We start from the raw sequence: 15693 nt of genomic DNA, 5'->3' as shown, positions 1-15693 counted from the left end.
TAGAAAAAAAATATATTCTTCAATGTTCTTCCGCATGTTAATCTTGATCCTAAATAGCCTCAAAGCATAAGAGTAAGATTCTCAATGAGTTCCTGAAATGAGCCTGCACAAAACAAAATTAAAAAATGACAATGTCATTGATTTAAAAAAAAATTAAATAAGTGATAGATGCATAATTAGGTGTTAGTACCTACAAAGAGAAATTCAAAAGCCAAGTTTTTATGAACTACCCTCTTAAGCATCATGCTAGGAACATCCATGACAACTGTAAAATGTAAAAAGGGGAGAGGTGTCTCCAAGGCCTCTCAAATTTTTATTTTTATTTTTAAATCCTCCAAGTTCACCATTTATTATTACTTAAAAATTAAAGGAAGATATACAACTATGGATGCAATGCCTCCATTTTGACCTAAAGCTTATGGTCCCCTTAATGGAGATCGAGAAATTCTAATTTATGCAAATGAAGCTTTTTCTAAGTCAATCTTGCAAAGAATTGTGTTGTCCCTCCTACCCATTACTATATGTCAAAATATTGGTAGGCCAATCAATCCCTTGAGGTTGTTTGTGCGAGTATAAACAATATATTTAAATATGATGGTATGTGCATGCGTGTGGGTTGTAGCATATTATAAATAATTTATATATAACTCAAGATTACCTACTTGTCTCGTCCACAATGCATGCGATCGATTTTATATATAAAACATGTGAAAAGATGATGTACTATTAATTGAATTTGGTCAAGTAATGTACCTTATCTATTTTACCCTTATATTAATATATCTTTTGGGTGAATAAAAAGAAGGAAGGGAGAGCATATATGAAGTCCGGTCCACTTTATTCACTTAGATAACATTTGGTTCTTGGGATTTAGTAGGATTATCGTGATTATATAATGTTTATAGTGTCATACAAGAATATTTTATAGAATAGGAGAATCATATTCCACTAGCTGTTTTGGGAATAAATTTTCTCCTATTATTTTATTTGGACATAAATGCTTCTTATGTATAGTGTACCTATACAATATTATGATATTAAATTCATACACATGTTTATATTATTTTGGTAATCTTATCCAAAAATGCATTTTGAGATGTGAATATTTCTGTGTACAAACATTTTAGAATGGACATTAAACAAAAATTCTCATGAGACAATAATCTCATTTTTGAAAATAAGATTTTTAGAAATGTCACGTTGGGAATCTTAAGTTTGGCAGTCTAATCTCATAATTTTTTTTAATAATAGCCAATTTTATTAAAGAAATTGCAATTACAACACAATCGAAATATAAAGTAATTAAGGTGAAATGATAAGAGGAAAAAAAAAATAAGATGGGGCGAACAAAACATAAACCAAATTGATGGGTGGCATGATAGTGTTCATATATATATATAACTTTAAAATTAGTAAAATGAGTCCATTTATGATAAAATTTAACTAGGTCCAAAAAAAAATCGTGAAAATGAAGATTGTATGTTAAAAGTAGTCCTTAATTATTTTTTTTTTTTTTGGATTACGTCCGGGTGTCCACCTACCGTCAACGACGTCCGTTTTACGGTCCGTCGCACCGGCCAGTGACTATTCCCACGCCCTGTAGAATGGCCCCACGCACCACAGGGAGGTTAAATCAGGAGCTCATGCGCTGAATCGAACCCGGGTGGGGAGGAAACCCTGACGCCATGAAGCGCACACCCGAAATCCGCTCAACCACCTGAGCTGCGTCCTGGGGGCATAAGTAGTCCTTAATTATTGAAGTTGAAAAGTGAGGAGTCGGAGAATCCCTTTGAGCAAGCTCAATACCAGCAAACAATCAAGAATTTAATCATAATATTTGAGAATTACTAAGTTGTAGATTATAGGCACATAAAATATGTGTCTATGATTTTCATGAACAATCATGATGGTATCACTCTAATTTTTACTTTCTTGATCGCATAACATTAAAAGAATGGGAAATACAAAAATTAATTTGTGGGGAATAGTAATAGATGAGATGATTTTGATCCAAATATCAAAATTTACGATATTTTTAAAGGGCCATAGAACAACCATCACCCCTGTTGAAGCTGAAGAATTCTTTTACCTGATCTTTAGAGAGATTTTGAATTTATATTTATACTGAATTTGAATAAGATGTCACATAAAATTGTATTGAAATTTGTGCAGATTCATTCAAATTTAAATTTAAGATTCAAATTTCAAATTCTCAAATAAAACAATACTATCAGCTAATAAAATATTTATATTATTAATTAAAAAATAATAATTTTGACATTTTCAATCTCCGGGTTTACCTTCTTGCTATTCACACAATGCCCCACGCTTGCAAATTATCATCATTTATTTCCGGTATCTACAAATCACATATGCTTAAATAATTTAATACATAGTTTTAATTTTAAGATACTTTCACAACTCCTTCATTGAATGCATTAAGACCTCTATTATTTATATAACTTTCAATTTTTATTTATAAAACTATAATTATTGAACATCTAAATTTAATGTTTTACTGACATAACCAAAACATCATTATTGATTTGTGCCAAAAAAAAAAAGGTAATAATCCGAATTTTTTTTTTTTCAAAAAGTAAATATTTTTCAAATAATTCTCAACAAAGATTTCATAAACAAATTGTATCGATGAAATTTCTAATAAATTTTTTTCTTGATATTCTAAAATGCCCCTCTCAAGTTACTGTTTATTTACAAGATTCACACAACTATAAATAAATAAATAGATTAATAAAATAATTTAAATTTTAAATTTTGAAATATTTTTTATGACCCTCCTAAAAATTCTAATTCCTAAATTCAAAACTGGGTTTAGTATTTAAAGTTTCACCTTTGATATTTTTTCAAACCAGCCTTAGTATTTGTGGACAGCATTTGTGAACAGCTAACGTTAAAAAACAGACAACGGAAAGAAGAAAGAAACTGAAGACAAAGATGGGTTTCCAGAGTTTCGACTTTCCAACTCAGAATTTTGAATTCCATTTCCTCCACTACGACCATTTTGCCATTTGGAACCAGGTCAAATCCAACCCACCCACCACCCACGGCCCCCACCAACCGCTCCATTTCATTTCCATTCCCACCGTCCCACTCAATTACTCCATCGCCGCCCCCAAAACCCTCCGGGAAAACCATCGCCGCCGCCCCTAACTGCGTCTCCGATCATAGAAAATAGAACATGCAGGCACGTCATCATCCCTGTTATATTTATCTTTGTCTTTGTCTTTCTCTTTCTCTCATGTATTCGCGTTCTTTATTTGCAGAGACCTAATCGATTCCTGAGGAATTTCCCCACCCAACTCCTGTTTCTCGCACTGTGTCTCTTCCCCTGTTCTTCTTCCTCTCTCAAGGTATCACTGTCATCTCCCGTCTTTCTCTTCATCGGTTCTTGAATTTTTTTTCCTCCATTTTTTTTTTTTTGAGTTTATAATTTTCATCTCATGGTTATCGTCCCTGAATCAGTTGGGAGAGACATGTGCTTCGGACGGCGACTGCGACGCCGGCTTGCGCTGCGAAACGTGTGATGCAAACGGGAATACTCGGCCCAGATGTACCCGAATCCGGCCACTGGAACCCACATCGAAGGTCTGTGATTTCTCTATGTTCTGATCTCAATCTCTGATTATCTAATGCGCGAACCGTGATGAATATTTTGTTTATGAGCGGATTGTACTGATACGGGTGGTCTGATGATTGATTAGGCGAACAGTCTACCTTTCAATCGGTATTCATGGCTGACGACTCACAACTCCTACTCTCTTTTGGGGGCGAAGCCGGCGCTCGGACCTGTTCTTGTTTCTCCCAGGAACCAGGAAGATTCAGTTACCAATCAGCTCAATGTAATATTTCTTCCTTTGGTTTTTCGCCATCTGGGCTGCTTTTTGGAAGTATTTTTTATGCTTCCGAAAGCAAATTTTTTATACAATTTCAACTATTGTCTTTAGTTGTTTCGGGAATATATGCCCCTCAGAATCTATTCTGCTTTGCATTATGCTTGTTTTCACACTTTTGTTCTGTCAATGACAATTTTTTATTTTTCGATTTTCAAGAACTGTTTTGGTCATTGTGAGTATTTGTCGCGTAAAAACAATTTTTTTCCCTGATAAACTCTTCATACACAATCCACTTATGCCACTCACTTGCACAACTTCTCACATGGACGCTTCCTTACCTAAATCATTGCACATTGTTCATGGCATACTATTTTACGATCAAAACATCTTAGAAACTCAGTTTATTCAGATTTCTTTTGAACTTTTTATTAAGTTACTCTGTAAGTAAGTATTTCTAATGTAAATTATCATTTTAATGAACTATTTTGATCGCTATATAGAATGGCACATTGATCAGAACATAATCCAATATTTAGGGCATTGTTTCTGTTAAAATATTTTTTTTAACAATTTGCTGTGAAATATGTGCTCATTGTAGAATGGTGTTCGAGGTCTAATGCTTGATATGTATGACTTCGCCAACGATATCTGGTTATGTCACTCTTATGATGGTGTCTGTTACAACTACACAGCATTTGTAAGTGCTTCAATACCTAATTCTGTGAGGGCAATTTCCTCAATTTGATCAAGTGCTAATTGTTATTTGTAGCAACCAGCCATTAATGTGCTGAAAGAGATTCAAGGGTTTCTAGAAGCAAACCCATCAGAGATTATTACCATATTTATCGAGGATTACGTGACATCCCCGAATGGGTTGACTAAAGTCTTTAAAGCATCTGGCCTTACTAAATACTGGTTTCCTATGTCTCGAATGCCTAATGATGGAGGAGATTGGCCTACTGTGGATGATATGGTTCGGCAGAATCAACGTCTGGTGGTGTTCACCTCTAAATCATCTAAAGAGGCTTCTGAGAAGATTGCTTATGAGTGGAACTATGTTGTGGAAAATCAATGTGAGTTTTTTCCTTTTAAAAACCTCTCTCTTAGAATGCCTTAGCTTATTGTTGAGCTGTTGATTCTTTGGTAGCATCTTGAAGCTTACCTAAAAGCCTCTCTTAGAATGCCTTAGCTCATTGTTGAGCTGTTGATTCTATGGTAGCATCTTGGAGCTTAGTTCCAGACTCCTAGAACAGGTTCTTTGGTGCAAGGGTTGACTCCTGATATGATATTAGTTGTGCAAGAGTGAGGTTGATCACCAGATGCACTCCACTTCCTTAAATTTATGAATCCGGGATCAACATGAATGCATGATATAAACCAACATTTTTTATTAAGTGGGTAAAATCAGAAAGTCCAAAATTGTAGGATTGTCCTAATATTCTAAGTTTGTACATATTTCTATATAGGCCTATTAGGTTTTCTACTGGTAAGCTGCATCTACAAATTTTATTTGCTTGTGGTGGTTTGAAATTTTGAACACTGGAACACAAATGTATACATACAACATTACAATTTGATGCTGGGTGCAATCACAGATGGAAATGGTGGGATGACAGCTGGTTCATGTCCAAATCGTGCAGAATCATCTCCCATGAATACAACAACAAAATCCCTGGTTCTTGTGAATTACTTTCCTGATAACCCCAATCGCACAGGAGCTTGCTTGGTTAATTCAGTTCCACTAATTAGCATGACAAACACTTGTTATGAAGCTGCTGGCAAACGATGGCCAAATTTTATTGCCGTTGATTATTACCAGGTACATAATGATCTGCAATTTATGGATTCTTTCAGTCAGTATACCCTATGTCTAGTCTAAAGAAGCTTCTAAGAAAATTATAAACATTTCCTTTGGTTATTGATTTGTTGTTGCAGAAGAGTGATGGTGGAGGTGCTCCAGAAGCTATAGATATAGCAAATGGTCATTTGACTTGCGGATGTGACAATCTCGCCTATTGCAAGGTTTGCAACTGATCTTATTTTTCCCCAAACGTCCTTTAGCTTTGAGTAGAAAAACAGTCATTGTTTTAAGCATGTTTCAGTTTTAGGTGATACAAACCTAAACGGAATTGCATTTGATTCCACCAATCCTATTATAATTTAAAATTTCTCAATATTTTTAATTAAGGAATACTAAATCGTGAAAAAAAAAGCGCCTACTAAATTGTGCGACGATTAGGTCCTCGTATGATACAATTTTTTCATGCGACTATTTGTAGATGGGTTGGTAAAAAAGCAAGAGGAACTGAATGAAGCACTGGCACACTACACCTTAATGCATGACCTAACTGCAATGCCTAATTCTTAATGTGCAACCATAACACCTAGACCATTGTCATGATGGTGGACTAGCGCTCACATTTCCTATATATTGTTTTAGTCAATATATGCAACCAGCTAAATAATGTCAACTTCAACACCAACAACGAAACTAGTATTGCCATTTTGAGGGCAGAATATATTGAAATAGGCTCTGATATTCTCTTCGTAATTTGTTATACATGAGCATGCAGGCCAATGCAACGTTTGGAACATGTGATGTCCCAGTGATGGTTCCTCCCCCACCAGCAGCAGGAACATCCCAAGTGGGAGGAACATCACAAAATTTCAGTATTGCTCATTTGGATAGCAGACCGCTCCTGTGGTGTTGGTTGCCTGTGATTACTCTGACCACGGCCCTTGTATCATGGTTATAGTTTTTCCCCATTTGTTTAGTTAATTATTCCCTTCTCATCCTAGTTGAAATTGACCGATGATGCACTTTGGCTTCTTTGGTCTTGTGTAATAGCAAATAATGCATCGGCATCACACACAGTTTTTATTTTTTTTATCAGATGATTTCTATAATTTAATTGATTTATTGTGCTGGAACTCGAGCTTGGTCAAGCATCTGTCTTTGTTTTCTATTTTGAAAATCCAGCCCTTCACCCCACCCCTCCCCTCCCCGGGAGGGGGGAGATGTTGGGGTTCCAAAAACCCTAAAGCCCATTTGGGGCATACTAGTAATGGAGCTTATTGCCTTTTTGATTTCTAAGGAACAGCTGTATGTTTTTTGCTTTTTTCTCTTTTAATATGCTGTAGTGGAGGGACGAGGGTAGAGCTCTGCTGCAGTCAAATTTCTATGGAGTAAAACACAGCTTGCTTATTATGAAGTTAGTTTCCTTGAATTTGGTTTAGGCTAGATGAAACCTGAACTCATTATTTGGTGCATTGTTGGAAATTTTCATTTCAGTTTGTTATGCTTATAAAATGCCTGAGCCAGCAAGCTTTATCCCATGACCATAGGTGAAGGATCCTCTCCCCTAACATGTTCAATTTTGTAATAAACATGGGTTTTAATTTATAAAAGTGTAGCCAAACCTAACCCTTGTTTATCCTGCTAAACAAATGCAGCCTAAAAATTAAAGGGTTCATTTGGGCAACATAAAGGAAAATAAAAAAGGAAGTTATTTTCTATTGTATTTTTTCTTTATGTTATATACTATTAAAAATAAAATTTATTTAAAAATATGATTAAAAATTAAGAAAGATCAAGAGTACTGATGTGTAAAATTAATTTTTTTTCACTTGATAGTTTACATTCTTTAATAATCAAATATGTAAAAATACATTTATTTGTATTTTTTTTATTTTTCTTAATACTTTCTAAGTTCCAATAAAATTATCGAAAAAATACATTCAAGAATTGAATACATTCAAAAGCTTAGTTGTAATTAGCTCAAAACAGTTCTTGTGTTTGGCATACAAAATATCTATACTTCATTTGGGCTTTATTTAAAAGTCACTAAATAGATATACGCCGATAATTTCTCTTTTTAAATATTTTCCTTTGCACAAAGGCCAACAAATTTGTTGTGGCCCAAATTATCTCTGTTTCAACGAATTAAAAGTCGAGTTTGGATAGATTTTTGCCTCTTTTTTTCAAAAGAACTCTATTTTTGTTTTCATTTTTTACTTTTTTGAAATTGAAAAGCTTTTCCTTCTCATTTATTAAAAGTGTCTAAAAAGGATCAAAGTAAATGTTTGTAAACCAACTTCGAGTTTTGAAAAAGTTGAGGGCATTAGAAAAAGTAATCATTTCCATTTTTCTAATTTTTAGAGTAATTACTTTAGAGACGGAAAATAAAAAAATAAGAAAAATTTAATTTTCTGCAGTTGAGCTGGTCTAATTTTTTTTTTTTAATTAACTTATAATTTATTTTTCAAAAACTTTTAATAGTTGGAAATTTTTAAATTTTCAAAAGTAATTACTTACTTTTAATGATTGTTTTTTCATGCAAGATCCATTTGAAAATATGAATTTTGAAGCTTAAATTTCGATGTGGGTTTGGAGTAAAATTTTATTACAATATGCACAAATTCAAATCTAATATTCAAAATTTTACAATCCCAAACATAGAATTCAAATCTGACTTTTTTTTTCGAGTCTCTAGGTAATTTTCTATTTTTTCTTTTTGGGGAAGGGATGGCCAGTCCAATTATAGGGAGGCTCAACTAGAATAAATGGCTCATGTGCATGTTCCCCATTTCTGGCGTGCCTCTAACTTTAGAGCATGTGGGCTGTCTAAATTTGCACCTTTTTGCTTGTATCACTCAATTTAGCACAACTCATAGGTGCAGGGTCGATGTCATATGAATGGGCTATGGGCCATGGCAGTGAGGGGCATCAAGTCTCATACTGATTAGACAATCATATTCACCAGTGAATCTGTCATTTTCCCGAGAAAAGAGAATGATTATGTTGTCATGCTTTTTCTTTTTTTTGCGGGAGGAGGTGTTCTCTGAAAACTGTTGTTTCTAGAAAGGAACCAAGAAAAATAGACAACAGATTAAAAATAGCTAACGGGGAACGTCTGTCAGGGCCTTCTCTGCTTTTCTTATTAAAAAAAAAAAATCCCCCAAAGGGGATAAAAAGCCAATACCACCAAATATGAACAACTAAGAAGGCCTCCCTGTGAGTTTTTGGAGGGGACAGGTCCAGCTAACCCACCAGTGGAGGGTTCCAAAGATCTCAAAACAGGGTACAACAAAAGTTGTCCAGCTTTCCTGCATCACAAACTCATCATTCACTACTGCTAAGGGGAGGAGGACGGCCATTTACAATCCAATGAGGCAATAACAATGTAGTCCTGCGTGTTGTTTTGTATTCATGGTGACAGTTTGATTGCTGAAATATGTTTGATATGAAGTTACTATGGAAATAATGTGTTAAATCACATCTCTCATATGAATTTCTCCCTGTTCTTGTTTAAAAATCTGAATGCATTTTGACGCATCTTAGATCAGATCAGGCAGGTGTTTTTCTTGGCAACACAGCAATGTTAATGATGAATCTTTTCCGGAAATTAGGAAAAAATGTTGCTGCAAACATGCACTAAAATACTCAAAAACATCTCCCTGGAAAAGATCTTATTAATGGAGGATTTAAATTGAATCAAATGTTGAAGGTAAAACATGAGCAGAGAATAGCAACAATATACAAGATAATAAAACACACAAATAATGTGAAAATGTACAGATAACTGAATGCTATTTATGCAGGCCAGCCATAGGAACACGCCTACTTGTGCGAATGATATTGCAAATGTTCAAAACTTTTTTTCTTCGCATTCTTGCCGTTGACATCTTGCCTGATTATCCAGCACCCCACTTTAGCACCCACTGCTACTATCACCTGATTCTGTCACCTGCTTCTCTATCAACCCATCATTTGAGTTATGAAGTGCACGAGCTGGGTCCCTTCCAGCTCTTCGTTCCTAAAGGCAAGTTGATCAGATGATGAGTAAACAAACTGAAAAAGTAGCCATGAACAAAGAGATGGCTCCAACAAGTGAAATAATCATATAGAGCTACAAAGTACAAAGTGAAGCTGGAATCCGGGATACAAACTATGATCATGTGGGTAATGTTATTTATATAGAGTCTACATTGCTGATTTACATGCTTCTCCAAGCAGGGGAAAAAACTAGAGATCAAAAATGAAAATTGTTGCCATAATCAACACGTCCTAAAAGTTGAAAGTTCCTTCTAACTACTAAGGATTGTTCTATTTGTATGCATTCCATTCTAGTGTATTTGGAGCATCACTTTCCATTTGATTCTTTGCTTTATATTGAAGATGATAGAATTAGTACAATTTGAAACAATTCTTATGTGCATTCACTGCTACATTGAACTAGAATCAAATGTCATGCAGAATGGCAATACATACATCTCTGAAGGAAGATTCTTCAGCTTCAAGCATATGTATAACATGCCCCATTTTTGGCCGCTTCTGTGCATTTGGGTCGACACATCGCAATGCAACAAGAAGAGCACGTTTCAAAGCCCTTGAAGTGGGCTTCTCATGTATTTTAGGATCCAAGACTCCCTCCGCATTCCTGTTAGCAACCATTCTCTTAAGCCAATCAACTAAATTCACCTGAAAATTCCTGACTTGTGTTAAAACCAACATGAAAAGAAGAAAGAGAAAAAGGGAACCCTTGTGAATTTCTTTAAATTTATTGGAATATATATTTCCAGAAAATAACCATTTGAAAATGGAAACTGAATGCAAACCTCATCTGGAGGCCGGCTATAATCAACTGGGTTCCGTCCAGAGATAATTTCCATTATAAGAATCCCAAAACTATACACATCACTTCTATCATTCAACATGCCCGTACTTGCATACTCTGGAGCTACATAGCTATAACAAAATAGTGAGTTAAAAAAAGTTCAATAATTTTATGGAGGGAGCAATGTAGTTGGAAGGAAGATTCAACATACCCAAATGTTCCCATCACGCGGGTTGTGACATAGCTCCGCTCTGAGCCCAAGAGCTTGGCAAGGCCAAAGTCTGAGACCTTGGGATTCCATTGTCTATCAATAAGAATGTTGCTTGATTTTATGTCACGGTGAACGACTTTGGGTTCCAATCCCTCATGAAGGTATGCTAAACTACATTCACAGCAAAGTGTTGATGGGCAACTAATTACACAACTATACAGACAAGGAAAACGAAAGAAGTTGGAAAAAAAATATTAAATAAAAAATAAAAAAGCTTCAAGGGTGAGTTTAGCTTGATTATACCCTTTTGCTGTTCCCAATATAATACTCATTCGAATCTCCCAAGTAAGAGGACTGCAAGGCCCTACATCCCCATGAAGCCACTGTTCTAAGTTTCCATTATCCACATATTCATAAACAAGCATCCTAAGATAAAAGGGAAAAAGTAGATTGTCAATATATCCATTGAATGTGTTATCAATAAAAATGTTCAATTTTTTTATTTTTAAAAAAATAACTATATAGAAACCTGGAGAAAATTCTATATTTAATTAATATACAATTTTGCCTCCTTTTATTTGAATTTGATTGGATTGTAACATCAAGGGGTTTCATAAATTCAGATGCTAAGTATTCTCTTTCTTTCAGAGCCATTTTACGAAGGAAGAAAAAAAAAAAAAACAATGTTTTTAAAAGGCTTAATCAAGGCTCACCTCAAGATGAGGCATGTCCAAAATGCTCAAGGAGTCTGAAATACCAAATCCCAAAAAGGCCACGTACTACAAATTTGCACAAAAGGCACACCTTTTGCACTTGTTTAGTTTAGGCTTATGCAGTTTCGCTGAGTGAATATTGAGTTAGATTTAGTTAAAGAATTTTAACCACATTTTATATCAAAGGAATGTCCTAATACAAGTTGATGTCTAAAACTCTTGAACCTCAACCTCCCAAAATAATGGAGAATTGCATCATAGATCATGAATATAATTTGAATTTTTAATGTTATGACTAACTCTTGGCATAATTTACTTAATGAATTCAAATTTTCAAATTAATATCTTCAGATGGCAAACAAGTAGCTTATAAATTATATTGTATTCCAAATAAAAAATATTCATAATTTTCTTAGGATCTGTTTGGATCAAGGATTTTGGTAGGGAAAGGAAAGGAAAGGAGAATGAGAAGAAAACTCAATTTCCGTTGTACTTTCTCTTTGTATCATATACTACTAAAAATGAAAATTTTATGAAAAATTAAACATGAATGGTGTATAAAACCAAATTTTTGTTTATTGATTTGATATATTTTTTATTTTCTTTTTCAATTTCTTTGATAACCAAACATGAGAAATTGGATTCCTTTATATTTTCCTTTCCTTTCCCTCATATTTTCTATGTTCCAACAGGACCTTAGTGTTTCTTTACTCTAAAAAATTGTAATTTCTTTACATATTTCTATGCACAAAAATAAAATTCTCAATAATCTTACGCCCCAATGAGTTAAGGTTTATGCCATAAGCCTTGCTTCATAAGAGTTAAACTCGTGGCATTCACCATCTAAAACATCACGGAAAACAATATGTGCGCGTAATAGACAAAAGCAGAGTACCTATGAGCTCCTTCAGCACAGTAGCCTAACAATCTTACTAAATTTTTATGCCGAACTCTCCCAATTGCTTCCACTTCAACTTTGAACTCCTTCTCAGCTTGCCCCCTAATCAATAACAGATATTCAATTCACAAATTATGCACCAACAGCAAAAAACCCAAAATGACTAATGAAATAAACATGTTCATTCTAGCAGCAGCAGTAATAACAGTTAGCAATTATTGTCCGCTTGAGTTCCATTCATTCTAATAGTTGGAGCTATCAATCAATTAGCCAACATGCAATTGAATTGAATTGAATTGAATCAAAAAAGCAGTGTGTTTAGAAAATATAACGAATTTTAAGCAAAAACAGAAAAGTAAACAAAACAACGAAGCACCAAGAAATTAGCACCTATTATTGAGCAAGTTCTTGACAGCAACCTGAGAGTTGTCCCACAAAATGCCATGGTAAACAATACCGTACCCACCTTCGCCAATAACTCTTTCGGAGGCAAACGCATTAGTTGCGGCCTCAAGCTCCCTGAGAGTGTACCAATGTCCCCAACCCAAGTGCGAAACTTCAGGACCCGCCATGGCCACCTGATCAACCATACGACCCTCTCCGCTCCCTCCACTGCGTTCGGGATACGTTATCCGGTGACCCTTCCCAATCTGAATGTTGATTCTCTGATGGCTCTCTTCCTCCGGCGGGAGAAGCAGCGCCTGGCGTTCGATGCCCGGGGGGCTTGGATCCGATTCCGGAAACGGGTCGGCTTGGATTTGGGTCCGGCTCGCTTTGGCCTCCGGCTGCTGGTGGGGGTTGCTCCGAGCATGGTCGATTCGAATTTCCCGAATTTCTTTAGAGACAATTGGGATCGCGGGATTGCGAGAGGCCTTGTTTTTGGAGGTGTTGCGCTTGGAGGCGAGCCAGAGGGAGAGGAGAAAGAGGAGGAGAACGAAGGCGGCTCCGAGGCAAACTCCCAGAACCACCCACATCCGGAGACCAAAGATGGAGGTTGGCTTCGAGAGCTGGTCGTTCATGGCCGTCGCTCTGTGATCGGACATTGTGTCTGCTTGATCCTTTGCCGTCGTTGAAAGGAAACAATCAGACGCACACGCACCCGCACATCGAGAGAGAGAGAGAGAGAGAGAGCGCTTGTGTGAGTGAGCGAGTGTCGAGCCGGAATTTAGAGAGGCGAAGTCAGTGCGGCCCTGCGGAAGGAAGGGAAGTGAAGGGAAGACTAAGAGGACTTAGAGGAGGAGGAAACTAGCAGCTGTCATGATGGGACATTTCGGTTGTTTGTAACATAAATTAAATTTTGTGATTGGCTATTTTTGTTATTTATATTAAAAATAATAATTACAATATTTTTTTATGAATAATACAATATTTTTAAATTAATTAAGTTTTTTACACTCAATAAATTACAAAACTTTGCATAATTTATGAAAGATTCTTGCAATAAATGAATTTTTATTTTATTTTTTACTATTTAAAGATATATGTATTTTTCCTTTTTTATTAATATACTTGGGTCTAGAAATATGATGTTATTGAAATAATAAAAGAAGGAGAACATTCAAAATTAAAGTCATCAAACAAGGCATACGACAAAAATATAAATGGAAAGATTGGGTGTTGATTTGATTTAAATAAACTTCTTTAATTAAACTAGAGCTAAATTTGTAATTAATTAAGCAAGCTCGGGATTAATTGTATTAAGAAATTTTTTTTTTCTAATGTATTGGAGATCTAAAAAAATGGATAAAAATTCTTTACTCTGAACCGAATCTGACCCGCTTAAATTGATTCATTACCGATCCGTACATTTAATTAGTCGAATATGGTTTGAACTTTTTTATTCGCATCTAAATAAGTCGGTTGGCGGATTTAGGATTTTATCCGATAGATATATGTCTATCTAGTAACAACTAATGTTTAAACTCATTGATAATCTCATATACTTATGCTTAATTATTAAGCATCAAATCAATTACCATAGTCTTTATAGGCCAAGGTCTAGTCCCACACTCTCAACTCTGCATACTTGAGTTCAATAATTAGTTTTTGTGTAATCAAAACAAAAGTCTCCAAATTCATGCCCTAAAAAATTTATAAAAAAAAATTATAATTTTGTGGTTAGTTGTTAAATGTTTAATAGATTACCAAATTATAATTTTAAAAATAATTTTAGTTATTGTGTTACAAAATAAATTTTTCATTGGATAATAAAAAAAATTATATTAGGGAGGAGAATGATGAATTATCCGTCATCTACCGCGGATTATTCGATCTGAACCGTCATAAATATGCAACTTAAATGAGTCAAATATGACCGCAATTTAAATGAGTCGGATATGGATTGTAATATTCTCACCCGATAATTCGTCACGGTTTATCCGACCCAATCCGCTTTGTTAGCTCTAGCTCGCATAAAACTTCGGTTACAAAGCATATTTTTTTAGATTTATTTTTTATTTTTCTAAAGTTATCCACTCTCCTTAAATTCAACATAAAATGTGTTAGAATTGCTTATAATTTTAAATTTTAAATAACTTAAGTTCTTCTTAAAACTCAGTCTCTTATTTGAAATTTTAATCTTAATGTACTCTTTTTTTTAATTCTACTCTTGTAATCTCTCTCGACTATTTCTATCTTGTTTTTAATCATTTTAAAAAATAAATTTTGGTGATTTTATAAAATAAAAAAAATTCAAGTGCTCTATCTAGTAAAATATTAATTTAAATATTTGTAGTATAGAATTTGGGACTATTAAAATAGAATTATAATGCAATTTTAAAAATCTTATTTACATTTATGTATGGGTAATATATTCTTCATAATTAAATTTATATTAAATGTTTAAAATTATCTAAACTCATAATATAAGTTAGGCTAGTGCTATGATCAATTCCGTACAAATTCACATTGTGATTTTAAATATAGGAGAAATTAATTTAGCTAGTGAAAATTATTTTTTTATCTTATAGTATACCAATATTTGAAGTTTTTTATTAGATAAATTCATGTGGGCAATATTAAAGAAGTCATAATTTTATAATTATAATAAACTAAAAAATTATTTTATTACTGTAATCCATTGTAGCTGTTTGTTCAAATTAATAAATAACCCACTTGTTTAAAAATATGTGTTGAACAAATTGTGTCAAGATTCTAATTAATATCACAATAAATGATTGTAGTACAATGTTGAAAAATTGAAAGGCTTAACTTGCTGAACCACTTGCAAGTCTGTTTCACCACCTTTTCATTTAGTATAGATTTATTAAATAAAAAAAAAACACACACACACACACACACAGCACATTCTTTTATAGTTCTTTTAAGGAATGGAGGTATCTTTTTTTTTTTTTTTGTAATAACGTCGAGTGTCTTAGGCTTACGCATGAGACTAATTTCA

The 15693-nt window shown here is 34.2% G+C and overlaps 2 protein-coding genes across 3 annotated transcripts; one reads left to right on the top strand and one right to left on the bottom strand.

The window, feature by feature from the left end:
* Positions 1-2940: 2940 nt before the first annotated feature.
* Positions 2941-6785, top strand: LOC131154092 (PI-PLC X domain-containing protein At5g67130-like). The gene is made up of 9 exons (XM_058106602.1): positions 2941-3205; positions 3285-3371; positions 3484-3606; positions 3723-3860; positions 4453-4551; positions 4624-4927; positions 5450-5673; positions 5790-5876; positions 6428-6785. The coding sequence occupies exons 1-9, from the start codon at positions 3200-3202 to the stop codon at positions 6608-6610; spliced, it is 1251 nt and encodes a 416-aa protein (XP_057962585.1). The 5' UTR covers positions 2941-3199; the 3' UTR covers positions 6611-6785.
* Positions 6786-9294: 2509 nt separating this feature from the next.
* Positions 9295-13589, bottom strand: LOC131154077 (probable serine/threonine-protein kinase At1g01540). 2 transcript variants are annotated; one of them, XM_058106584.1, is made up of 7 exons: positions 12684-13589; positions 12291-12395; positions 10986-11108; positions 10683-10853; positions 10473-10602; positions 10126-10335; positions 9295-9670 (listed from the first exon to the last, which is right to left on the bottom strand). In XM_058106584.1, exons 1-7 carry the CDS (start codon positions 13334-13336, stop codon positions 9566-9568), a joined length of 1497 nt encoding a protein of 498 aa, XP_057962567.1. In that variant the 5' UTR covers positions 13337-13589; the 3' UTR covers positions 9295-9565. The 2 variants fall into 2 exon arrangements, with proteins under 2 accessions (XP_057962567.1, XP_057962573.1); XM_058106590.1 differs by having other exon boundaries at positions 9295-10335; positions 12684-13515.
* Positions 13590-15693: the final 2104 nt, after the last annotated feature.

Source organism: Malania oleifera, chromosome 1 (assembly GCF_029873635.1).
Source record: "Malania oleifera isolate guangnan ecotype guangnan chromosome 1, ASM2987363v1, whole genome shotgun sequence".
Taxonomy (NCBI): Eukaryota; Viridiplantae; Streptophyta; class Magnoliopsida; order Santalales; family Ximeniaceae; genus Malania; species Malania oleifera.
This window is presented reverse-complemented; position numbering and strand designations above follow the sequence as displayed.